Consider the following 26,971-nt stretch of genomic DNA (forward strand, 5'->3'; position numbering starts at 1 on the left):
GGTTAAGGTGGGGGTTGAGACAGGGTTTCCTTAATAGCCCCAGCTGGCCTAGAATTTACTATGTAGTCCAGGCTGGCCTCAGTCTCACAGAGACCTGCCTGCCTCTGCCTCCCGAGTGCTGAGTGCTGAGATTTAAGGTCTATGCCACCATGCCCAACCCTCTTTATTTGTTTTTTTTTTTTTTTTTTTTTTTTTTTTTTTTTGAGGCAGGTAGCAGAGGATGACCTTGAACATCTGATCCTCCTGTTTTTATCTCCCTAGTGAGTTGGGAGACCACAGGCTTGTGCCAGGTGTTGCTGGGGATGGAGCCCAAGGCTTTCACATCCTAGGCAAGCACGCCAACTGAGTAAACTCTCATTCCCTCACTTTGTTTATTTTAGGGCACACTGCTTCACATTGGTGTCTGTAAGGTACAAAGGACCGGGAGTTGGGAGACCTGCTTCATTCTTGGCCACTAACCCTGAGGGACTCTAGAAAACTGTCCCTGGGCCTCAGTTTCTCCACCTGAGAAATTCAAACCAGATCATGTTCAACGCTGGGATTTTCCTCTTAAGTGTGATGTGGCAGAAATAGCTGGAGCAAAGTTTTCTAGGGAGGTGTGAACAATCTGACCCTGGGAAGGACAGGGGTCCTATAGTAGCTGCCCTCAGACAAGAGTGACTCACATTACGGCTGCGGTGTTAACTAAGTCACCTCCACGTGGTCTGCTCTTCACTCATTACTCATCCTGCTTGCTGAACTCAGGTGGTTAACAGCACAAGCCCAGCTCTGCATGACTGCAGTATATTCAACAGTGACTTGAAAACCTGGTCCCCCCTCCACTCTGCAGTGATGCCGGGATGGGGGGAATCTGCTTTGGAACTGGGAGCAGTGGAGAGTGGGAAACCTGCCTGGGGATCACTGCCACTTTTATGTGTGTGGATGAATGTGTGTGTGCATGCACATTAGTGAACATGTGTGTGGAAGCCAGAGGTCACCTTGGGTTTCACTCTTCAGGATCCTTCCACCTTGTTTTTTGAGACAGAATCTCTTATTGAACATGGAACTTAAGTAGGATAGGCTGCTGGCTAGAGAATCCTAGGGATCTGCCTGTCTCTGCCTCCCGAGGGTTGGGATTGAAGGCATGTGCTACCACATCCATTTTTTCTTTGTACATGGGTTTTTGGGATTGAAGGGATTCAGATCCTCTGACTAATCTGGAAATGCATCTTTTAGGGAACAGCACAATCAAATCAGAAAACAATACATAAACATCAGTTAGTGATGGTGCTAATACTATCAACAAGCATGGTCTGCACCCTCGTGGCCTTCAAGGTTATCTTGGAGGGGTTTCCTATGCCCAGGCTAATGCACTCCCTATTCCCACAGAGCCCTGTGGCAACCAGTGTGAGCAGCAGCCACAGGGAGGCTCTGTGGGAGGTGGCTGAAAGCTGGCAGGAGTAACTGCCTTTTACAGGCAAGGCATCAGATCCAACACTCTCCAAGGTGTCTAAGCCCAAGACTTGAGGATGCATCTGACCAGTAGACTACCAGGTACCAGCTTAAATATGTCCAGGTTGAATCAGCTCACCACTGCCAGGCTGTTAAATTCTGGCTTTGCTGACTGTCACCCCAAACATGTCCCATCAGCCTAGTTCTGCCCCAGAGAATTCTGCAGAACAGCTTAATCCTGTTAACCAGATAAGCATTCTGTTCTGTAGTGGGGCAGATCAACTCACCTGCACCCTGCAGACAATACATCCGTTCATCACCAGAAATTCTATGTCTGAGCTTAAAACATGCTTCCATATTCCTGCTGCAGCTGCTGTCATCCCTCTCCCTGTCCCCACAGTCATTCACTGGGGCCTCCAGTGTCTGTCTGCCTTTGACATCTCTTATCTCTTCTGAACCTAGCAGCCAGTGAGCTGATTAAAGCATCAGGCAGATCCTCACTCCTCAAATGAAAACCCTTCACTGATTCCCTGTTTCCCTCAAGGCCCAAAGCCCCTCCGCACTGTCCCTGGGCCTGCAACACCTCTATGTTCACCTCTATTCACACACGCACACACGCACAATGGCACACATTCTCCCTGCTATATTTTCCTCAGTGCTCATGAACTTCTAAGTGCCTGCTCTCTCATGGCCTAGTGTAGTTTAAGTTTGTCATAAGAGCAAGGGTGGTCCCACCAGTACACAGATGGCCCCAGACAGGCTGGTACAGAAGGATGGAGGAGCCGGCACAGGTGGTACCTGCTTCAAAGCCATGTTGACCAGGTCATAGCGGTGGGAGCGGCGCAGTGGCATACAGAAGCTGTAGAGCGCATGCATCATTGCGCAGAAGAAACTGAGCAGCCCGATCTGTTTACGATGCTGCAGCCAGTGGTCCAGCCAGTCTGGGAAGCGCTGGTACTTGGTCCCCCTCCAAAGCTGCAGGGCAGCAGCCAGTACACCAGGCAGGTATACCAGGGACAGCAGCACATAGGCCACACATGGCAGCGTGGTGTTTACCACAGACACCGGCAACTTATAGAACTTGTTTTTGTTCTCCCGCACATATGGCTGCAGTACGTCCCGGATAAAGTTGTAGGTGTAAAAACACACAAACAGCCCCAGTGCCAGGAGAGTGGGCACCTTCCAGGAAGGGAGGAGGCGCAGGGGCATGGCCTCCACCTCCCGGGCCAAGGCCAGAGATCCCATGTCCAAGGGCATGAAACCCATGGCATGTGCCATCTCAGAGATGGTGCGCTTAGCTTCCGGCTGGTCACTGCAGATAGGCACCTGTGGGAAGCAAGGAGGAGAGTTGGTCAGAGTCACAGGTATGGGCAGGGCCTTGGTGACCACTAGGGCTAAGCTCCTCACTGAGAAACTGATGAAACTGAGACACAGAAGAGCAGGCCTGGGTCCAAGTGAACTTCCGACTGATGGCAAAGCAGAGAATGTAAGCTGGACTCTGATGTCCAGGCCAAGGATCTTCCCAGAGAACCCTGTGGCCTCCCATCCAGACCTACCAATGGAAGAGAGGAAGCCCTCCCAGTAAGTGTCCTGCAAGTTCTATGACATCAGTCATAGCAAATGCTTAGTCAGGCAGCCTGTGTTGCTTGGAATGGCTGCTTGAGAAAACTATGGCTTCACGGCCCCTGGGACAGGGGCTTCAGAGGACTAGGGCCTTGCCCTGGAGCTGCTTGGTGATAGGGTCTTGCAAGTGGCCCTGAATGTATATAGCAATGATTACAGATGTGTCCCTCAGTGCAGGTGTCCCCTCTGATGCTGTCCCATGGTTCCTCAAGACCCTCAGCCCCAAACCAACCCTGCCTGCCCTTTCATCCTATAAGCCTGCTGTTCCTCATGAGCACCACACATTGGTGTCTTCAGATCCCAAAGCACGCCAAGGTGCGTGCTGACAAGGCTGAGGTCTGCCCAGTCTCCAACACTGAGCAGCTAGTCTGTGCAGTGGCCTCTCAAGCCTCACACATAGCCTGCAGACCCCATCAGCCTGGAGTGCCCTCTCTGCTTCCTGAGCCTGGGTCTTCTCCAGCCAGACCACTTGCTCTGCCTCCAAGCCCTCTGTCCTAGTTAGCCTTAACTGTTAACTTGACACAGTCTAGAGTTACCTGAGCAGAAAGCCTCAATTAAGGAATTGCCTAGATCAGACTGGCCTGCGGGCATATCTGTGGAGGGGATGGTCTTGACTGTTAATTGATGTAGGAGAATCCAGCCCATTGTGGGTAGTATAATTCCTTGGGCAGGTGGTCCTGGACTGAATGAGAAAGCTGACTAAACATGAGCCTGAGGGCCAGCAAGCAGCATCCTCCTTGGTTTCTACTGTATTTTCTTGGCTATGAGTTCTCTGGTTAGAGGTAATGCTTCATGGAATAGTAAGCCTGCCTGCTTTTCAAGATCCTGCTTGAGTTCCTACCCTGACTTCCCTCAATGATGGTCTGTAACCTATAAGCACCACTTTTGGTCAGCAGCCTCATTCTGGGTCCTGCAGTCAGGACCTCTAACTTCTCCCAAGAATTGGCCCCTGAGTGGGCTTGTTGATGAACATTCTCCCACACATATGGAGTCTGGCATTCCTTTTCTTTTGGGTGTATGTGTGTGGTACATGCACATGTCATGTTTGTGTGTGTATGTTATATGTGTTCGTGTGTGTGTTAATAAATGTGGAGACCAGAGGTTGATCTCTCCCTCTATCCTGTCTTACCTTATGTTTTGAGCAGGGTCTCTCACTGAACCTGAAGCTCACCATTCCCACTAGACAGGCTGGCCACCACATCCTAGGGATCCTCTGTCTCTGTCCCCCAGCACTAGGATTACAACTGCCACATCCAGCTCTTATGTGGACTCTGGGGCTCTAAACTCAGGTACTCATATTTGTGCAGCATGTACTTTACCCACCACGCATCTCCCCAGCCCCAAAGTGTTTCCTTCTTGATTCCAAATAGTCAACAGCCATTGTCTTTCCCTTCTCACTCTGGGGAAACTCAATTCCCATCTCACAAAGAACAAGGATCTCACATCCATAAAAGTCTCCAAGCTTCAGTTTCCTGCTGTGTAAGATGAGATTTTTCACAGTGATAGGAGACTAGCTGAGGCAATATACATGAAAAGCCTGACATGCTGAGTCCTGGAAGAAAATGAGCTGTTTATATTTATTGGGATGTGGTTGTAATCAGCACCTACCTGCCTGTTCCCATCCCTGGGGCCAGCCTGCAGGGTCCATGCAGAAACAACATTGAAGGCCTTGACCACAGTACAGGTGGGGAAGAGCGAGGCCAGGTACTCGGCGTTAGACTGGTGGTGCCGAAGGTGCTCCTGCTCCGTGGGGTTGCTGACATCCACCAAGATCTTGCCAGCCAGTTGGTCGCTGAGCCCGCACAGTGAGGAGTAGTGTTCCCGGAACAGGGCTACAAAGATGACTTCCGGGGAGCTCACGGCCTCTTCCTGGAAGGTCACTCGGGCCAAGGAGGGGAAGAGCCCAGCAGTGCGTTTGGGGTTTCGGCTCCCCACCACCACACTGAAGCCCGAGCCCACCAGACGTGTAGCAAGGGAGCGGGCAAAGTCCCCACTACCCAGGATGCCCACTTTGGGAGCCTTGTTGGGGACTTCAGCAAGACTGCCATCGCTGTCCACCAGGTGGCAACTGATCAGCGGCTTGTCCATCTCCCCTGACATTGCCCTGGCTGTAAGAGAATGCAAGGATCTCACTGGAGGGCTCCCAGCCACTGGCCCACCACCTCCCTCCTCATATCCAAAGTGGCCAGTCAGGTCTTCCTCCAGCATATACCATTCAAAGTGCAAGCACTGAGGACAAGCTGAGCAAGAGCAGCCCCACCCCAGGGAGAGCACAGGTACACAACCCAGGTTGGGGGTATTTTTGTCTTCTGAGGAAGGACAGGAAAAGAGTGCTCGGGAGAGGACTCAGTGGGTAAAGCCCTTGTCATGCAAGCATGAGGACCAGAGTTTGGATCCCCACCACACACATAAATGTTGGGTGGATAAGTGTGACCGCCTGCATGTAATTCTAGCACTCAGAAGGCAGAGTTGGGATCCCTGGAGCAAACTGATTAGCTAAACCAGCTCTTATCAGTGAGCTTTGGGTTCAACTGAGAGGCCCTGCCTTAGTGAATATGGCGATATAGAGATAATATTCCTTTTCTATAGAGAAGAATGCTAATATAGCCATGAACTAGGATGGGAAGATGGCTCAATTGGTAAAGTGCTTGCCACACAAGCATGAGGACCTGAGTTCAGTTCCCAGAATACATGTAAAAATGCTAGGCATGCTGACAACTCAGATAAAGATTTTTGATGTTTTTGCTACATATCTGATATTTTCCTACCTGTCTTTCTGCTTCTTTATACAGAATACCTTTGAATGAAAGACAAAATTTCAGGGAAAATGGCAGAGGGAACTTGAAATATTCTTTCTTCTTACTTTTCATTTACTTTTCAGACAAACTGACGTCAAATTTAAGATTCTCCTGTCTTGGATTCCCAGGGTCCCAGGATTACAGGCATAGGCCACTCCGCTCCACCTTGGGATATTTTGAGTGGGAGAATGATGCCATCAGAAATGCTCCTTGGGAAGTTGGATAGAAGGAGAATTAGAAAGGGATACTTTTGGACTAAGTCGCATGCCTCATCCTGAATGTTGCCACTCTGGTAGGCAGGAGTGGTATCAAAGTGTGATGAAGAAACTTGAATGGCAATTCAGTCTATGACAATTTGGGACACAAATGTGAAAATTTGTGGAACATTATCACTAAAACAGATCAATCCAAATACTCTTCATTGTCTTGGCTTCTCTTGATTGGTCCTCCCACAATTCAGGTACTCAGGAATATTTGCTATCCATATCAGAATTCCAGCACGATTCCAAACAGCTAAGTGAAAACATAGGTATGACTTGGGTGGTGACATACCCAGGTTAATTTTAGGATTATTCTTTAGTCCCTCTGTGAAACAGAAAATTCTTCCCATAGTTTTTAGTGTTTTGATGATTTTCTTTTGAGACAGGGTCTCATTATGTAGTCCAGGCTAGCCTCAAACCCACTATCTTTTTGCCTCAATATCTCCAGTGCTGCGATTATAAGAATTCACTACTGCTGGGCGTGGTGGTGCACACCTTTAATCCCAGCACTCAGGAAGCAGAGGCAGGCAGTTTTCTGAGAGGTAGAGGCCAGCCTGGTCTACCTAGTGAGTTCCAGGACAGTTGGGGCTACAGGGAAGCCCTGTCTCAAAAAGAAAAAAAAAAAAAAAAAATTCACTACCTTGCCTGGCACTTGATCAGTTTTAAGTTATTATTATTTTTTTAGGAGTGTTTATAAGTTGATTTGGAAAGTATCACTAGTAAATATCACTGACTGTGTCTTCTAAAACATTCAAGGTCCTATCATGGGTTTCCTCATGACAACTCAAAGTGGGTAATCAAATAGATCCATTCCTAATTTCTTCTGTATACAATGTATTCTCTGCAGAAATTGTTTCCCACTCCCACAACTGTGGTGTGTATCTTTGTTTTAATCTTTGAAAAGATTCTGAAACATTTGCTACAGGACATGTAACATCATTTTAAACAAATAGAACGTTACCTCAATAGCTCTGCTTCTGGGGGAAAGTGAGTGTAAATCAAATTTTTGTAAGTCAAATCATATTTTAAATGTCCCAGGGGAACTCATTATTTAATAAAATAGCATGGAGCGAATAATCAAAAAAAAAATGCTAGGCATGGTACAGAGCCAACCTGGCTGAACTGGTGAGCCCCAGGTCCTAGTGAGAGACTCTAGGGGAGTCCCTCAGGTGGAGGGCCAGCAAAGTGGCTCAGCTAGTAAAGGTGCTTGCTGCCAAGCCTGATTACCTGACTTCAGTCCCCAGGACTCACATGGCAAGAGAGAACCAACTCCTGTGGGTTGTCCTCTGACCTCCACATACATGCCATAGCACATGTACCCCCCCACAAATAATAAATAAATAAATAAATAAATAAATAAATAAATGTCAAAACGGGCAAAGAAAAGAACAACTGAGAGAAAGATACCCAACATTGACTTCTGGCTTCCACACATGTATGTATAGGAACACACACACACACACACACACACACACACGTGCACAACCACACATATATCATACGAATCCAAAAATAGGAGACCATCTAGTGCCTTCCTTATAATTCAGGTTGTAGCAATAAAGATCCGACCTTAGGACTGGCTCCATGACTCAGAGTGTGAAGTGGTTGCCGATAAGCCTGGCAATCAAGAAGCCTGGGTTCTATCACGGGGGCCCACATGGTGGAAGGAGAGAACTGACTCCCAAAGGTTGTCCTCTGACCTCCCTGCGCTCCCCATAGCATGTGCACAGCTTCACACATACAAACTTAATAATAAAATATAGACCTTTTTCTTTTGTTTGTTTTCTGTTTTTGTTTTTTGAGACAGGGTCTCCTTCTAGCCCCAGTTGGCCTGGAACTCACTATGTAGACCAAACTAACCTAGAAATCACAGAGATCCACCTGCCTCTGCCTCCTGAGTACTGGGATTAAACGTATACAGAAAATGTTTTTAAAGAAAGGATTGGAACAAAGAGCTGAGCTAAACATTGGCAGGCATCACTGCTAGGCAGAGAAGGGCTGGCTGAAGCAGACGCTCTGGCCTGCACGGGTGCCACCCCCTCAGGCCCCAGGCATTAGGAAGCTGGCCCAGAGGGAAGTCAGAGCAGGTGCTCTGTAGGTCAGCACTAGGGACCCTCTGCCCAGCCACCTGGAACCTGGAAAGGGGAAGAGGAATCCTCACATGGTTTCCAGACTTGGGTGCCCACATTTGCCAACTGACTGGGGAATCCCAAGTGGGTCCAGTCTCATTGTGGATGGAAGCCTGTCTCAAACTCCCAAGGCAGGAGAGTAAAGTGGAGTGAGGTCCAGATGGCCTGGCACAAAACCTTATAAAATTAGTACATTAAAAAAATCATTTTGGGGGCTGGAGAGGTGGCTCAGTGGTTAAGAACACTGACTGTTCTTGAAGAAGACCCAGGTTCAAATCCCAGTACCCATATGGCAGCTAACAACTGTCCATAACTCCAGTTCCAGGGGATCCGATGGCCTCTTCTGTCCTTCGCGGGCATTGCACAACACAGGTGCACTTACCTAGATGCAGGCAATACACACATACACATAAAATAAAAATAATAATAAAAAATAAAATAATGGTTGCATACCTTTGATCCAAGCTAGGAGGCAGAGGCAGGGGGAGCTCTGTGAGTTCAAGGTTAGCCTAGTCTACATAGTGAGTTCCAGGCCAGTAAGGGACACATAGTGAGACCTTGTTTTAAAACAACAACCAATTAGCAGAGAGGAAGGCTGGAAAACCCTTGGTCAACAAAATTTGGCCCCTGGTGCAGGTGCAGATGTGTGCACACTGTCCTGTCAGCTCTCGTGTGTATACACCTATGAATGTCTGAATCTAGATATGCGTATGCCACTGTGCTCATACGGAAGTTAGAGGGCAACTTTGGGTGCCAATCTTTGCCTTTCGCCTTATTTGAGACAGGGCTTCTGTTGCTTTTCCTCTTCCTATACCAGGCTAGCTGTCTTCAGCCTTGTGGAAGTTCTCCTTCCTCCACCTCTCATCTCCATGGAATGCTGGATTGCAGATGCTTACTATTGTATCCAGTTTTTTTCATGGGTTCTGGGGAGTCCAACTCAGGTCCATGCTTACACAACAAGTTCTTTTACTTCCTGAGCCATCTCCCCAGCCCCTGTCTTCTCAGATCTCCATGGGCATGGCCACATCCAGTTATGCCCTGCAAAAGGCCTATGGCTGGTCTGAAGGCCATGAGGGTAGGGAGATAGATAGGGGACAAAGAAGGTCTTACTCATCCTAGAGATCTGAGAGGAGGTGTTGGCTGCCTGTGTGTGTGGTGGAACTAAAAGTGAGTTATCTGCTCAGGTCTTTAGATGGATGTGGCCCCAGCCGTGGGCTCTATTTATAGACCAAGATCTCAGAGAGCAAGTGAATCTAATTGGTGGGCCTAGGCCTGTAGCCTGCACACAGATCTGCCTACTGCCTTGCCAAGCTTCAGACAAAAGGGCACTGAGGCTAGGGTGTCCCTGTCCTTCACCACACTTCCCAGCAGGCTGAAACGCAGACTATAATTGTGGCTTCTGATACTCAGGCAGCCTGCCAGCTCCTGCCTGCTCTTGGGTGGGTGCAAATGAGGGCAGTTGTGCAACCAACAGCTCTAGCCTTTTCTATTGGGCTGTAACAACCCTTCAGTTACTGAGTGGCCAGGGCAGGCCACTTTGAATCTCTTGGGTATAATTATCCTTCCAAAATGCAATATGTACTATAAGGGAAAGCAGGCACATTCTCACCCAGAACCCAGGATCACTCTAAGCTGCTTGAGGTTCCCATGTTATCTGTGTGTGTGTGTGTGTACGTGTGTGTACATGTGCAGGCATGCCACATAAGTTTGGCAGTTAGAGAATAACCCCGGGTGTTGGTCCTTACCTTGTTTGAGGCAGGGTCTTTTGTTCACCACTCTGTATACTAGGCTAACTGGCCTGCAAGATGCAGGGATTCTCCTGTCTCTGCCTCCCATCTCTATAGGAGAGCTGGGATTACAGACATGTGCTACTGCGTCTGACTTTCACTTGGGATCTGGAGAACTGAATTCAGGTCCTCATACTTGTAAACACTCTGTTCAGAGCCATCTCCCCAGCCCTTTTCATATTGTTTTGTTTTGGAGAAAGGGTCTCATGTAGTACAGGCTGACTGCAAACTCACTGTGTAGCCGAGGATGACCTTTAACTTCAGATCCTCCTGCCTCCACCTCTTGAATACTGGAATTACAGATGTGGGCCACCATGCCTGTTTTATGTAGTGCTGTGGATAGAACCCAGGGCCTCATGCATGCCAGGTAAATTTTCTACTGAGTTGTATCTCCAGCACCCTTATGTTTTGTAGAATATTTTTGTCCATCTCCTATCCTCCTCTCTCATGGTCAGGCCTTTGTCAAAGCTGTTTGCCTCTGACAGTCCCTCCCCAGCCCCAGGTCCTGCTAATTTGCTGCAGACAAGAAGGCCCCGGTATCCACCAAGACAGAAAAAAGCTAACCCACAGAACAGAAGACCCTGACAAACCCCACAAAGAGTATACAGATCTCACAAGTTACTCCTAAAAGCACAAATGAGGGCCCACAAGATAGCTCAGTGGGTAAAGGGGCTTGCTGCCAAGTCTGCCAAACTGAATTCAATTCCCAGGTCCCACGTTTTGGAAGGAGAGAACAGACTCTTGAAATTGTCCCCAACCTCCACATTGCCCCATGGCACATGTGTGCCCCCTACCATAAACAATAAATATATGTTATTTAAATTTTTTAACCCCACAAATGACAATATAAAAATGGGCAAAAGCATTAAACAAACATTTCTCTAAATAAGGTATAATTGATGAAAAATTTCCTCAGGGAAATGCAAATTAAAACCCCAATACCACACTACTCCACACTTACAGGGAATGCTCTGATGATCACAGAAGCAGATAGTATCAAGTGCAGCTGAGGGTGGAGATAAGTCAGGATCTCTTTAAAAAGTTTTTAAAACTTCATTATTTGTGTGTGTGTGTGTGTGTGTGTGTGTGTGTGTGTGTGTGTATCAGAGGAGTTGGTTCTCCTCCACCATGTGGGGATCAAACTCAAACCATCAGGCTTTGCAGTAAGCAAAGCAGTAAACTTTATCTGCTGAGCCATCTTGCCAGCTCGGAAGTCAGAAGCTCACACACTGTTGCGGGAATGGGAAGCAGTACAGGCACCATGGAAGATGGTCTGATGGGTCCTCACAGAGTTAAGCAGAGAGTTTTCCACAGGCCCAGCTATTCTGCTCCCAGGAGAAATGAAAACATAGATCTATGCAAAAACATGTATAACAGTGATCACAGTAGCAGAAAGTAGAAATAACCCAAATTCTTGTCAACTGATGGTTAAATCAGGGTCTATCTCAAGGACCCAGTTGCAAAAAAGAGCCAACATGGATGAAATCTGTAAGTATTATGCTTGCTGGCTAGAGCACTGCACTCCTCTAATCCAAGCACAGGAAAATCTGAAGTAGGAGGATTTTGAGTTTAAGGTCAGCCTGTGCTATTTGGAGTGATCCTGTCTCAAAAAAACCAAAGCAGTATGCTTAGTGGAGGAAGGCAGTGAAGAGGGTCACGTATTGTATGACTCCATCAATACAAAGCACCAGAGGAAGTAGATCTGCAAACAGAAAGCAGGTTAGTGGCTGTAGGGTGTCGGAGGCTTTGGGAGAGTGGTGGTGAGCTCAGCAGCACAGGGTTTCTTTTTGTGGTGACACAAGTGTAAAATTGATGGTGGTAACTGTTACACAACTGAATATATGAAAAACCAGTGACTTGTGCAGTTCAAATGGATAAACTTCAGGGTTTGTGATGTGCAGCTTAGTATTAAAAACATGGGCACTGAGGGGCTGGGAACATGGCTCAGTCTGAAAAGGGCTTGCTGTGCAATCATAAGAACCTGAGTTTGAACCCTAGCACCAACATAAAGCAGTCAGGTATGGTCCCAAAACTGAGGCTGTGGAGACAGGTGGATTCCTAGGGCTTGCTGGCCATCTACCTAGTGGAATTAGTGAGTTCCAGGTTCAATGAGAAACCCTGTATCTGCTGGGTGTGTTGGTGCACACCTTTAATCTTAGTACTCGAGAAGCAGATGGAGGCCATCTCTGTAAGATCTTGGCCAGCCCAGTCTACAAAAGAGTTCCAAGCCAGCTGTGGCTACAGGGAGACCCTGTCTCAAAAAGACCAAATTCTAATAATAATAATGAAGTGGATTTTGTCCTGAGGAAAAACACCCAAGGTTGAGCTCTGGCCTAGAGGACCCAAGTTTGGTTCCCAGTACACGCATTGGTTGACTCACAACTCCCTGTAACTCCAGGGGATCCAACACCTCTGGCCTCTGTAGCCACTGCACTCATGTGCACAACTTTCCCATTACACATATTTAAAAATAAGTAAATAAAGTTTCTATATACTTTTGCAGTTCAATTCCAGGCATCACACATACACATATACACAAAAATTGTATTTTTAAAAAGAAAGAAAATGAGTTTCCACAGACTATCATTAGCGTGAATGAAGTAAGCAGTTTGGGGAGAGAGGGATTCTGTGACATCCTTTGACTCCTCGGGCCTCTGAGGCTTTGCCTAGTTGTTTTCTACATAGTTGATCTCTTAAGCCCCACGATCTGCAGAGAATTGAGGCTTGTGCAACAGCTGCCAATAAGTACTGGGGGAGGAGGAACCTCAGTCTCTGGGGCTTAACAAAGTCCTGGCCTTGGAGGGCCCTGTAGCTTTTGTTTTATCGCTAGGTCCACTTTTCCAGAGTGGTGTGGATGGATCTGTGAGTACTGGGTGTGGGAGAGGGCGTCACTCCACTGCTCACTCCTGGGGTGCTCAGGGACAGGACAGATGTGTTCCAATGGGAGGTGGGAAGGCCTGGGTTTCATAAGGATATACAGGTAGATACAGCACACAGCTGCCAATCTTCCAAGACAGGCACTGGGTCTCATTAATCCTTCAAGTTTGAATCTGGTTTGTCCCCTCTCAAATTCACATTGACATGTAATCTGATTATGAGACAGGAAGAGGCAGAACCTTGAAGAGATAGATTAGAGGGGCTGGAGAGAAGCTCAGTTGGTAAAATGCTTGCCTTGCAAACATGAAGTCTTGAGTTCCATCACCAGAGCCCATGTATAAAAACCTGGGCATGTTGGTGAACACTTTTAATCCCAGAGCTGGGGCTCCCTGACTGATCAGTCTAGCCAAATCAGTAAGCCCCAGAGTGGAGACAGACCGTCTCAAAAAACAATATGGGGAAAGTGGGTAGGGACTGGAGAGATGGCTTAGTTGGTAAAGGCTCTTGCCACCAAACCTGATGACCTGAGTTTTATTCCCACCAATATAGTGGAAGGAGAGAATAAACTCCAAGTTGTCCTCTGACCTCTATACATCTGTCATGGCATCAATAAATTTAATTTTGAAAATTAAAATAAAAAACAAGCTATGGGTTGAGGTTGTGACTCAGTTGATAGACTACTTCCCTAGCATGCAGGAAGCCCTGGGTTCCATCTCTAGCACCATATTAATTGGGTGAGGTGGAACAAGCCTGTGATCCCAGCATTCAAGGTGGAGAGGGGAGGATTGGGAATTCAGTATCATCCTCGGCTACAGAGCCAAAGATACCAGGATACCATACCTCAAATACATACATACATACATACATACATACATACATACATGTAGGCATGCATACTAAAGAAAAAGTTTCCACTCCTGAGAACTCAGAACTCAGCTCTTGGATGGATCTGGTGACACAGACCTGTAATCCCAGCACTGGGGAGGCTGAAGTGGAGGATCGGGAGGTCCAGGCCAGCCTGGGTAATTTAGAGAGACCTTGTCTAAAAAAAGAAAAAAACAAAGATGGATGGCATCCAATAAATGACACCCAAGGTTGGCCTCTGGTCTCCACACACATGTGCATGTGCATCTGAATGGTCATGCACATGCACACATGCTTGGATGCACAGGGATCCATCTATTTGTGAATAATGGGTTAATAGGCTATCTCTATAGTGGGATAAGTCCTTTTCCATGGGATGGCCTGTGCCACTTGGGGATTCTGTAAGCAAGAACACCATCACCTTGAAGCAGAACCTGGAGTCAGAATAAACCTCTTTTCCTTATAAAGCATCCAGTCTTGCGTAGTCTTTTATAGCAACAGTCAATGAACTTAACTCTCTTAAAGTCATCCCTTCCTTTATTAGGCAGAAGATCCAATGAGTACATTATACTCATATGATTAGACTTTGGGAGTAATCCAGTCTGGCCTGGCTACTGCTCCCCAATGCTGTCATCAGAGCATGGGAAACCTTAGAACATTCTGGATTGATTTGGGATCCACCACCATAGTAAACGACAAAGTTGGGCAACAAGGGCACAGCTGACAAGTGGTGCCATCCTGACACTTGCCAGCTGGGTGGCCTGGGCAAGTTACTTTGCCTGGGTCCAGTCTCTTCCCCACACAAGAGGGTAGTGGTGTTTAAGAGTCCTGGTGAACAGCATACATATTCTGGGACTGTTAAGTTCACTCCATTTGCATTTTATTTCTCTCTGTCTAGGATTTTTTTAAAAACTCCTTTTTGTCTGTTGTAAAGCAGAAATCGATACGCCCAAATCAATATACCAAATGGAAAGTTTTACTTTCACATTTTCTAAAAATGTGCTCTGAGATAAAGGGCTGAAAGGACACACACATTTCCCTCTAAGACAGTGTGATGGGGTGGGGATGTAGCTGAGGGCCTGCCTAACAGGCAAGAAGTCCTGGGTTTGATCCCAGCACTGTATAAACTGGGCTTGGTGGTGCATGTCTGTAATCAAGGAGATAGGAGGATCAATCCAGAGTTCAAGGTCATCCTCAGCTACATAGTGAGTTTGAGGCCAACCTGGGCTACTTAAGACCCTTCCTGAAAAAACAAATAAACAAAAAAAGATGGCCAAAAGAGAGAGACTGCTGTCTGGGACTCTTAGAAGTGGGGAAAGTGAAGCCAGGGGTCAGGGCACAGTAGGAAGAGGTCAGGACACACCACGGAGTTTGGAAATGGAGCCCTGGACCCATGCCATGGCTCCCCCAGTCCACCCTTCCCTGCCAGGATTCCCAGCTCCTTGATTACCCACAGGGAATTCCCCTCTGCCTCCCCAGCTCCAAAGAGCAACCACTGCCCTGCCAGGCAGTGTTTTAACTCCTTCCTGTCTGGCATTTTCCCAGGCTCCTACAAGGAACTCAATGCAATTTACTTTTGAGACCATAGCACTCAACAGTATCTGGCACAAAAGGTCCAGCTGGGCCACACTGGTATCTACTGAGGAACCTAATGTTGACCACCTTTACCAGTAAGTGGGGTACCGTAGGCCCAGGGATCATACTTTAAAAGTCACTGTGGCAGCTACTCAATAATGAACTGGAGAAGGGGCTAGGGGTGTAGCTCAGTTGGTACAGTACTTGCCTAGTACGCACAAAGCCCTAGGTTCCGTCCCCAGCACAGCATTAACTGAGCATGGTGGTGAACAATTTAATACCTGAACTTGGGAAGGGGAGTCAGGAAGATCAAGAGTTCAAGGAGGAAGAAAGGAAGAAAGGAAGGAATGAGAAAAACAAAGTGACAAGAAAAGAGAGAAAAGAACTTGGGAAGGAAAGGGTCAACCAATGAATCACCTGCTTCAAGAGACACTCCAAGGCTGGTGAGATGACTCAGTAGGTAAAAGTACTTGCTGCCAAGTCTGATGACCTGAGTTCAATCCCCAAGACCCACATAGTGGAAGGAAAGAACCACCTTCTGAAAGTTGTTCTCTTACCCATTCCCCACCATACAAAAAAATAAATGTACTAAAAATTTTAAAAGGCATTTCAATTCTGGCATCTCCTTCTTCCCGTTGGCCCAGCTAGCTCCCCGCTACCTCCTCCACAAAGCCCCAGGACTACGTGAAGCCCTGGACTAGCCAGCCACCTGTCTTCTCGGTCTCAGGAGCATGCTCTCTATCCCTGCACTCCTTCCAGTGCCCAGGGGTTCACTGTGACTCCTGGTAGGCCAGCAGCTAGAGATGAGATAACAGGAAAATGAGGCAAACTGCAGCCGCAACTTGGTGGCTGTGTCTCCTGATGGTCAGATGTGTCATTGTGGTTAAACATCCTTGAAGCATCAGTTAGACTGCTCCCACTGTATCAGAAACTAAGACACCAGATCAATTTCCCACACATGTGCATAAAGGTTTTGCATCCTCAGAAAACCTGATGTCATCATAATATCATTTGCATTGTGGCTTTGATCACCCAATTTTGTGGTTTTTCTCTAGAGGATCAATGGGAAGAAAGCCCATAAAAGGGGGAATGGTCCACCAGGATTTAGGAGTAAAAAGGGTCACCAACTTCATGAATATTCCACTCAACTCATAAATATCCATAAACTTCTTTCAAATCCACAATACAGAACGACTAGGCTGCTCCCCACCTTGGAGCAACTCACTCCAATCTCTCTTTAGACTGTTTGCTTTGCTTAGTTTTGCTAAATAAACTTACGCTTAAATTGCCTATGTCTCTTGACTGAATTCTTTCCTTCAAGAAGAACCAAGAGATCTCCCACAGTGGTTAATATCATAAACTTAACAAGGTCCAGAATCACCTGGGAGCAAATCTCTAGACATGTCTGAGGGAAGACCCACCCTAAATGTGGTTGGCACCATCCCAAGAACTGGGGTTTACCACTGATAAAAAGGAGAAGGTGAGCTGAGCACCAGCATTTATCTCTCTCTGCTTCCTGACCGTGGGTCAGTGTGACCAGCTGCCTCCTGCTCCTGCTACCACACCTTCCCACCATGATGGTCTGCACCCTCAGACTGTGAGGCAAAGGAAACCCTTCCTTCCGTTACTTCTGTCAGGTATTTTGTCACAGCAACAAGAAAAGTCACTAATACACCCCCCATAATAACTGTGAGAGGGAGATAGATGTCATGGTGGCATTTCAGCCAAGGTAAACAAGCAAACTCCATGGCCCCCACTTCTGCCACAGGTGGGTCAGCAGGTCCACAGCAGGCTGGGAGAGAAGCATGGTATTGGGGAATCACAAAGACCCGAGGACCCCAGTGCTCCCTAACTGACATCCTGGCTGGGCAGATGTCCCTGAAAGACTGAGCATTTTGTCTGAAGAATCAAAATGGCCACCTCCCCTCCATTCACTTTCATTTCCTCAATTCGACAGCCAAGGCCAGAATATGTATTCATCGGGACAACTTTTCTTGACCCACAGCCAACAGACACAGCAGCTGGATGGCCAGTGCCAGCTGGGAGGGAGAAAAGGAAGGCCCTGTGGTAAGTACCAAGGCTTGAAGCCACAGTGGATGCTCCAGCCCCTGCATCCTCTTCATCATCTTCTGCACACATCATCTTATACACAGGAACCCATGTGCAGAATGCCCCCTGGGTTTGGACAGTGCACAGTAATGCTCAGTCCTGCCACACCTTCTCTATGAAATCCCTAAAGATTCCTTGAGTTCCTACTAGGCATCCAGTAGGAAGGAAGATACTAGATCCACATGGGGATTTTAGGAGACAGGCTGGCTCTGCAATGCAGCTGGAAGCAAGAGTCTGTATTAGTTCCTGTTACTACGATAAAGTACCCTGAACAAAAGCAGCTTAAGGGAGAAAGTTTATTTTGGCTCACAGTTCAAGAGTACAGTCCATCATGGTAGGGAAGACATGGGAGCAGGAGCATGAGGCAGCTGGTCACACTGATCCCACAGTCAGAAAGCAGAGAGATGAATGCTGGCGCTCAGCTGGCTTTCTCCTTTTTATTCAGTCTGGGACTCTCCTTCAAGGAATGGACCCCTCATATTTAGGGTGGGTCTTCCCACCTCAACTAACAGGATCTAGATAATTCCTCACAAGCATGCTCAGAGGCTAACAGAATCTAAATAATTACTCATAGACACCCCTAGAGCCTCACCTCCTGCCTGATTCTAGATCCTATCCTTGATTATATTAACTGTCACAGATTCCAATGGGACCCTGACCAGACATTGTGGGAGCCAGGGAAGACCAGCTTATCTGAGCCCAGGGAACTCCATGAGCAGGCCTATGGAGTCAGCCAGCTTCTGCAGGCTGGTTAATCCAGCTGGGATGGGGACCATGGAGAAACAGTGTCTGATTCTGCAGTCTCAGCGTCTGAGGTGAGGTGGAGGCTTGGAGCTGCGTGGGTCTTATGGGCTGTGATTGCTCCTCCCTTTGCCATGGTGGGGGATTTGCAAAATCAGGAAAAAGACTGTGCTGCTCTGTTCCTGGGCAGGCAAGTGTGGGAGCAAGAAGACCAAGGCAGCCAAGACACACAAAGACAGCTCCAGGCCTTCCACCTGGGTCTCAGGCTTGTAGATGTTACTTCTTCCTGTTTTGCCCAGTTATAAATTCCTACCAGGAAGGCTTTGGTAGAACCTCCCTGGTTCTGAATAACAATTTTCTGGACTCCTAAGGACACGATTAGCCACCACCCTCTTTCTACAGCTACATTGAGGGGCAGGATCAGCCACTTCCCAACCCCTGCCGAGGGCTAGCACAGACTGACTTTCCCAAGACCATAAGGGACGGGCTCCAGAAGCAACTCTTAGTTTCTGGGCCAGGACAAAGGGGAATCTCACACTGTGACTCACTCAGCCCTTCTGTCCCATTTCTGACACGTCATCTCCTGCTTCACTTGTCACCCCCACACCAATACAGGCTATTTCTTACTCATACCTATACCTCCAGTACATAGCCTGGGCCTGGTATCCAGTAGGTGCTCAATTAATGTTTGTGGTGTGAATAATATAACGTCTGGATTCTGTGCCCAAGGGCGGGGTGTGTTTGTGGTCTTGGCTGTTCTCCCAGAATCCAGCTGGGGCCCTGCATCTCCCAATGGTGATGAAACAGCACAAATCTGTCTCTGTCTCTCTCTTTCTGTATATATGTATGCATATATATGTTTGCATGTGTTTGGTTGCATGTGGAGGCCAGAGGACAACCCCAGGTGTTGTTTCTGAGGCACCATCCACCTCCTTTTTTGAGAAACCTCTTGCTGGCCTGGAACTCACCAAGTAGGCTAGGCTTGCAGACTAATGAGCCCCAGAGACCTTCCTGTCTCCACCTCCCCAGTGCTGGGATAACATGAGTTTCTAGCCCCACTGCAGTCCAGTAATATGTAACATGTGCCAGAGCATTTTACTATTTCAGAAACTTACTGCTGCCTAGGCCCTATGCACAAGTGAGTTTAAGTACTACAAATAAATACAAAAGTTAACAAATTAGCTGTGGTCAAAGTGTGAAAACCAAACACCAGATTTGAGGTGCACTAAGCACAGCCTGGTACTGGAGGTACTGTAGAAGGAGGCTCAGGAATGCTGGCCAATGGCTCTCATGTCCATAGGCTCCTGGTAACCATTACAGGAGTGGAGGGCACGATCCAATCACCAGTCAAGGAGGTCCTCAAGTTCCAGCTGTGGCTCCTCGGCCCTTGCTAGCTGGCATCTTCCTTGATCGTAGACCATCCCTATTCAGAACCCCAAGTTTTGTTTTCTGAATTAATCTTTTTGTGTGAAAATCCTCTTTCCTCCAACTGACAAAATTCAAGGTCTGTTCTAATTTGCTTTCTGCTGCTTTGATAAGGCACTTAGACCAAAAGCAGCTCAAGGAGGAAAGGGTCACAGACTTCCAGGTCACAGTCCATCTGAGGGGAGTCAAGGCAGGAACATAGAGCGGAACCCATCTCCTCGGCCCTTGCTAGCTGGCATCTTCCTTGATCGTAGACCGTCCCTATTCAGAACCCCAAGTTTTGTTTTCTGAATTAATCTTTTTGTGTCAAAATCCTCTTTCCTCCAACTGACAAAATTCAAGGTCTGTTCTAATTTGCTTTCTGCTGCTTTGATAAGGCACTTAGACCAAAAGCAGCTCAAGGAGGAAAGGGTCACAGACTTCCAGGTCACAGTCCATCTGAGGGGAGTCAAGGCAGGAACATAGAGCGGAACCCATAAAGGAATGTGGCTCACTAGCTTGTTCTCTGGTTACTCACTGGCTCAAGCTTGGTTAGCTTTTTTAATATAGCCCTGGCATACCGGCTTAAGGATGGTGCTGCCCACCATGGGCTGGAGAACTAACTGGAAGAAATTACTGTTCTACTTTGGGTAGAACAAGAAAAGTGGACTGCTGCTAAATTGTTCCATGTGGTCCTTATAGACCAGTATTGAGAAAAAAGTATTTTCTGGATCAATAGTTATATACCAGGTATCAGATGTGTTATGCTGCTCAAGTAAGGAAACCACATCTGGCACAGCAGTGCAATTGGAGTCACTACTTGATTAGTTTCTGGTAAGTCAACTGTCATTCTCCACAATCCATCTGGCTTTTGCACAGGCCAAAAAGGAGCATTAAAGGAAGATATGGGGCACTGGAGAGATGGCTCAGCAGTTAAGAGTACTGGCTGCTCTTGCAGAAGACCCAGGTTCAATTCCCAGCTAACAACCATCTGTAATTCCAGTTCCAGTGGAATCTGACGCCCTCTTCTGACTTCCCCGGCACTGCACTTACATATATGCAGGCAATATACTCATATACACAAAATAAAAATTAAAAAAAATATTTTTTAAAAGGGAGATGCAGGAGAATCACCACCCCTGCATCTTTCAATTCCTTGATGGGGCAGTAATTCCTATAATCCCTCTAGGGATGTGACATTGTTTGGGGTTCACCATTTTCTCTGGTAGAGCATTGTATCTCCAATGCTAAGGTCTCTGGGAGAAAGGCTTCCATTTGGCCTTTCCAACCATAGTCCTTATTCCACAGGTCAGGGAGTTATGTTGGTTAGTTTCTGTCAGCTTGACATAAACTAGAGCCACCTCAACTGAAGAAATGCCCAGATCAGATTGATCTGTGACAATGTCTGTGAGGTGTTTTCTTGTTTGCTAGTTGATATGGGAGGAGTCAGCCCACCTTGAGCAGAGCCATACTTGGACAGAAATGTAGCTGAGCAAGCCAGGGGAAGCAAGCCAATCATCAGCATTCCTCCATGGTCTTTGTTTCAGTTCCTGCCTCCAGAGTCCTGCTCCTAGATTCCCGCCCTGGCTCCCCTCTATGGACAGTAACCTTTAAGCTGAAATAAACCCTTTCCTCCCAAGTTGGTTTTGGTCAGTGTTTTACCACAGCAACAGTGTGAGGATTTGCCATCTTCTAAGTATATCCCAAGTATACATTCTGGGGCTGGGGAAATAATCACAGGATGAGTTTGGGGATCCACTGGACCCATTCACTGTGAGTTAGGCTTTAGCCAAAACTCCATCAATCACCTGCCCTCTGTAAGTCCCTACTTCAACTGGAGGGCCACAATGCTTTTTGGGGTCTCCTGGAATCAATGTCGGTTCAGAACCAGTATTCAATAGTCCCCAGAAAAAGTCTTTTTCCTTCTCCCCAGTATTGAGTTACCCTAGTAAAAGGTCAAAGGATCCTCTGGGGAAGGACAGGAGAAAGGATAACAGTAAAACTCTTTGGTATTGTAACAACTTCCTTCCTCAAGGGGACGCGGCCTTTCCTTTGTTCAAAGGGTTCTGGGTCTGGAAACTGGTTCAAATCTGGAAATGGATTGACAGGCCTGGATTCCCTATTGCTGTTATCCACTGTAGCCCTTTTTCTCATTGTGTCTCCAATGCTAAGGTCTCTGGGAGAAGAGCAACGACAAACCTCTTTAAATGTGCTTGTCACAGAGTTCTGGGCCCTCCCATTGTGGAGGATTAAACATCATTAAACATTGTGGAGATTGTAAACATCAAATCTACCTTATCTTTCCAATTTCCCTGAGCCTTAAAATCCCTTCATCAACACTAAGCCAAGGGGAATCAGGCATCTCTAGCTTGTTAGTAGGCCATCTTTTCACCTTTTCACACATACATCGGTCAACAAATCAAACTCTTGGCACTTTTTTTTTTTTTGGTCAGGGTCTCACTATATAGCTCTGGCTGGCCTGGAACTCACTAGGTAAACCAGGTTGGTCTTGAACTATGCCTGCCTCTGCTTCCCGAGTGCAGTGCTGGGATTAAAGGTGTGAGCCACCATACCCAGCCTTCTTGGTACCTTTTTAATTGTGCAAACTTCCTTATTAAACCTAGAATCTCCATTCAAAGGACCCAAATCTATAAATTCAGCCTAATCCAGTTTTAGGTTCCTTCTACCATTATCTCACACCCTTAACACGAATTCCCAGCTGGGCGTGGTGGCGCATACCTTTAATCCCAGAAATCGGGAGGCAGAGGTAGGCAGATCTCTGAGAGTTCAAGACTAACCTGGTCTACATAACAAGCTCCAGGTCAGCTGGGCCTACAAGGAGACCCTTTTTCAAAAAGACCAAAAACAAACAAACAACAACAAAAAAAACCCCAGCTTGTGCCAGGTGTGGTTGCACATGCCTTTAATTCCAGTACTTGGGAGGCAGAGGCAGGTGGAGTTCAAGGCTAGCGTGGTTTACGTAGTGAGTTCCAGGACAGCTGGGGCTACAGGGAGACCCTGTCTCAAAAAGACCAAAAAAAAAAAAAAAAAACCCCAAAAAACATCCCCACACACATACCCCAGACTTCTTGAATGAATTAGCAATCTCATTAAGTTCTTTAGTAGTATAGCACGCCTCCTCATGGCCCACACTTTCTATCTTACTCTAGGGGCTTGCATAGCCTTGAGTCTGGCTATAGATCTAGAGGCAACAATTGGTGGGCACCTTAGCATTGTCTTTCCTGGCATCTCCTTCAGAGAAGGCCACTTAGGTTTGGCAGACAAAGCAGTATTAGTTCCCTCAGACAGGGGTAGGGTAGGGGGTGGTAAGGGCAGTACCGCAGGGGGTGAGGGTGGAGGTGCATCCTGTGCTAAAGTGTGGGGAGACTTCTTCAGGTGAAATAAAATCTTCAGGAGCATCGAATTCAACACCCTCAACCTCCTTAGGATCCTCCCTCCCATGCAGTTCCATCCCAAGTTACAGACTCCCACTTTTTTCCAATCAATACTCACTTTTAACTGCCAACACTCTTGGAGGCTGGGACTTAAATTTATTTTGTAAGTCAGTCATATGATGGGGATTTGAGTTTGATTTTCGGCCACTTGGACTCCATGGCTGCTGGAGTGAAGATTCTCCGCCAGAGCACACTTAGAAACCCTATTTGTTTATGTGAATCTGGAGCTGGTTAATTTCATCACTGAACTCATTTTTTGCCTTTGTCACTTTATCCAGAGATGCTAAAAGCAGCCAGTCAACATTTTATTTTCCTTATTTTCCAAAAACGGTCAAAAGTTTTATGTAGAGTTGCTCAATTCCTTGTTCCTCACAAGAGGTGACCCAGGAGAATCAAATGCATTCGTCTTGCATAGTTTTTTAAGTAGTTTATGCCGTGGAGTCTCACTGCTCTCTATGCTACCAGGGGAGTCTTTAGTATCTGGAGGTTTCATCGAGTTGGAGATCCAGCTCCAGATACCACCAAACCTATTAGAGAAATTTATCCTTTCAATTCTGTTTCTCTAGAATCACTCCTGCTAGAAAAATCCATATTACTTAGGGTTCTCTAGAGGAACGGAACTGATAGAACCATATATGGGATTTATCAGATTGACTTACAGGATATGGTCTAGGTAGCCCAACAGTGGCTGTCTCTCACACTGGAGAGGCTGACAATCTGGTAGCTGCTCACGGGGCTGGATGTCTCAGCAGTTTCAATCTGGCGCTGAAGGCCTGGAGGATTCCTGGAGAGCTGCTGGTCTTCAGTCTACGCCAGAAGCCCGAAGAAGCTGGCTCTAATATCAGTGAAGGAATGCCACAGCAACAGGGCAGATGAACTTGCCAGCAAGAGTGAAGACAAGAGTCTAAAGCAAAGCATGTGTCTCCTGTCTTCCTTTTATCTGGGCTGCCACTGGAAGGTGCTGCCCACATTTAGGGTGGGTTTTCCAGCTTCAAATAATCTGATCAAAAAAATCTCTCATTCTGGGCATGATGGCACACGCCTTTAGTTCCAGCATTTGGGTGAGGGGCAAAGGCAGGCAAATCTTTCTGAGATTGAGGCCAGCCTGTTCTTCATGGCCAGTAGGATAGCTGGAGCTACAGGGAGTCCCTGTCTCAAAAAGACCAAAAAAAAAAAAAAAAAAAGCCAAATATGGTGGTACACACCTTTAATCCTAGCACTTGGAGGCAGAGGCAGACAGATCTCTGTGAGTTCAAGGCCAGCCTGGTTGACATAGCAAGTTCCAGGCCAGCAGGGGCTAAAGGGAGACCGAGTCTCAAAAAGACAACAACAACAACAACAACAACAAAAATCTCTCATGGGAATATGCAGAAGTTTGTGTTTCAGTTGATTCCAAATTCAAGTTTATAGCCAAGGTTAGCCATCACAAGATCCAGTAGAAGGTCCTGGGGCTAGGGAACAACTTCATTGATAATGTGTTTACCCCACAAGAATGAAGACCAGGGTTTGATCCTCAGAATCCAGGCATGGTGGCAGGCACTTGTAATCCCAGTTCTGGGAAGGCAGAAACAAGAGATCTCTAGGTCTTATGGCCAGCCATCTAGCCTAATTAGTGGATTCCAGGCCAATGAGAGATCCTATCTCAAATGGGGGTGGACATGTTTCTGAAGGTGACATCTGAGGTCATCCTCTGGTCTCCATATGCATACTTCCCCACACACATGCCCCCCTCACTTGAGCATATACATACTTGAACAAATTTTTAAAAAGAAGGTGGAGGAAGAAGAGAAGGAGGAGCAGCAGTGCTAGCTGCTCCCTTTTAAGACAAAATTAATGTTTTGTCCTCTGGTCCCCTAGGCTCTCTGCACACAGGGGTGGGACAAACGTACAGTGGCAGGCATTTTCCTTAAAGGTTGGCGGGGGGACTAGCCCTCACAATCTCCATCATCCCTCCCCACATGCTGGTGTTAGTGTTAAACCTAACACTCTGATATAAATCGCACACACACAAACACCTACACAGGTGTTCATAAGTCTTCAGTGCATAAAGTGCTTGTCATGCAAGCATGAGGACCAGAGTTTGGATCCCCAGCATCTACATAAATGCTGATAGGCATGACAGCCTGCTTGTAATCATAGTGTTCTCAAAAGATCTTCTGGCTAGCTGCCTAGTGAGACTAGTGATTCAGAGAGCTCTAGGTTCAAGTGAGAGACTCTGCCTTAATATACAAGGTGGAGAGTGATTAATGAAGACACTGTGTCAACCTCTGGCCTCCACACTGCATAGACAGACAGATGTGCCCCACATATATGTGAACACGCATACTCATACATGCATACACACATATACGTACAGTCTTCCTCAGCTTAAGGACCTGAAGAACAGGATGCTCCTTGACTTATGGTGGGACTGCAGCCAACAAACCCATCACACTGAATATACCTTAAATATAAAGTGTTATAAGCTCCTTATTGTTAGCCTGGGAAAAACTTTGAATTCAAAATTTGAACTACAGTTTCAACTGAACGCTATTGTTTTTGTAATGTTTTAAAGTTGAAGATCCTAAGACAAGCCATCATTAAGCTTGGGACCATCTGCAGTCTAAGTGAAAACTGGCACTCTTGCTATGCAAATGAAGCAGTTTCGGGGAAGTCCTCTTCTCCCCATTTCTGCCATGGGACTTCCTGGGTGGAGTGATGCAGGGCTTCCCCTGGGGCATAAGGCTACAGCTCCCTACAGAGAAGAAGGGGACCAGCACATCCCAGCACTCAGTAAGTGCCTGGCATCCACACAGCACAAATATCCCCAGGTCAAATGAAAAGAAAAGAATAGGAAAGGAGGCTAGATTCACACTGTATGGGATCATGACCTTGTACATATACTTCTGGTACGGCCCACAGAAGACCATCACTACTTCTACTTTGTACGTCAAAAACCAAGCCTCAGACAGGTTAAAGGACTTCTCCCCGGCCCCAGAGCTGGCTCTGACCTGACCTCTGCATCCAACCAGACTCTTAGGTGCAGTGAGGGTGGTGTCTCTGTATGTGGGTGTCACAGACAGTCACCTGGTCAGCATAAGATTTGAGATGTAAGATTCCTATCTGCTTTCTTCCTGTCTCCTTTGCTTTCTTACTGAGCTGTTGGAAACAGTTTTCCAGGCTCTCCTCAGGCTTTCTCAGTCAGTCTTTCCTCAACTGTTCTCTCAAACTTCCCTTGGTCCTCTATCCTAGGCCCTGAATGGGGGCTGGGGGAGGCAGCAAATTCCAGGGACTACTTCCTTCCTGTTCTTTCATGCTTGGGGACCCTAAGCCCTCTCCTTGACCAACTTTTACCCTCCACCACAAGGGGAAGGAAGAGAGGCCACCAGTGCAAGCTCTACATTTAAATGCTAGTGGCAGGACTGGAGAGGCAGCTCAACTGGTTAAATACATTGCCTGGCACACAGAAGCCCTCCGTTCGATTCCCAGCATCATATAAACAGGCCGTGGTGACATTGTCATCCCAGCGCTGGAGAGATAAAGGCAGGAGGATTAGGAATTCAAAGTCATCCTTGGTAACATATTGAGGTAGAGGCCAACATGGGCTACATGAGACTCTGCTTCAAAAACAAAACAAAACAGCTAATGACAGACACACGTTTTAATTGGCACACTTCTATTTTCTCAGTGAACATTTCCTCTTTCTGATGGACTCTTACAAACATTTTATTGTTACATTTCTTGTAATACTGCCTGGAATTGTTATTTAGACATCATTTTAAAAAACTATAATTTTAAAAGAAGGGCAGACGTTCCTATCAAAAAGAAAAAAGCTAGGGCACATAAGTCAGGATTCTCTCTCTCTCTCTCTCTCTCTCTCTCTCTCTCTCTCTCTCTCTCCCTCTTTCTCTCTCTCTGTATGCCATGTGTGTGCAGGTG

At 46.9% G+C, this 26,971-nt stretch overlaps 1 protein-coding gene across 1 annotated transcript in view; it reads right to left on the bottom strand.

Annotated features, from left to right (window-relative positions):
- The window catches only part of Steap3 (STEAP3 metalloreductase), a 38,875-nt gene that overhangs the window by 11,174 nt on the left and 730 nt on the right, over window positions 1-26,971 (bottom strand). Inside the window, 2 exon segments of the mRNA XM_029567501.1 lie at window positions 2,230-2,757; window positions 4,663-5,162. Of these exon segments, the coding sequence (XP_029423361.1) occupies window positions 2,230-2,757; window positions 4,663-5,162 (1,028 nt within the window).

This window comes from Nannospalax galili, unplaced genomic scaffold (assembly GCF_000622305.1).
Source record: "Nannospalax galili isolate Female #2095 unplaced genomic scaffold, S.galili_v1.0 scaffold779, whole genome shotgun sequence".
Taxonomy (NCBI): domain Eukaryota; kingdom Metazoa; phylum Chordata; class Mammalia; order Rodentia; family Spalacidae; genus Nannospalax; species Nannospalax galili.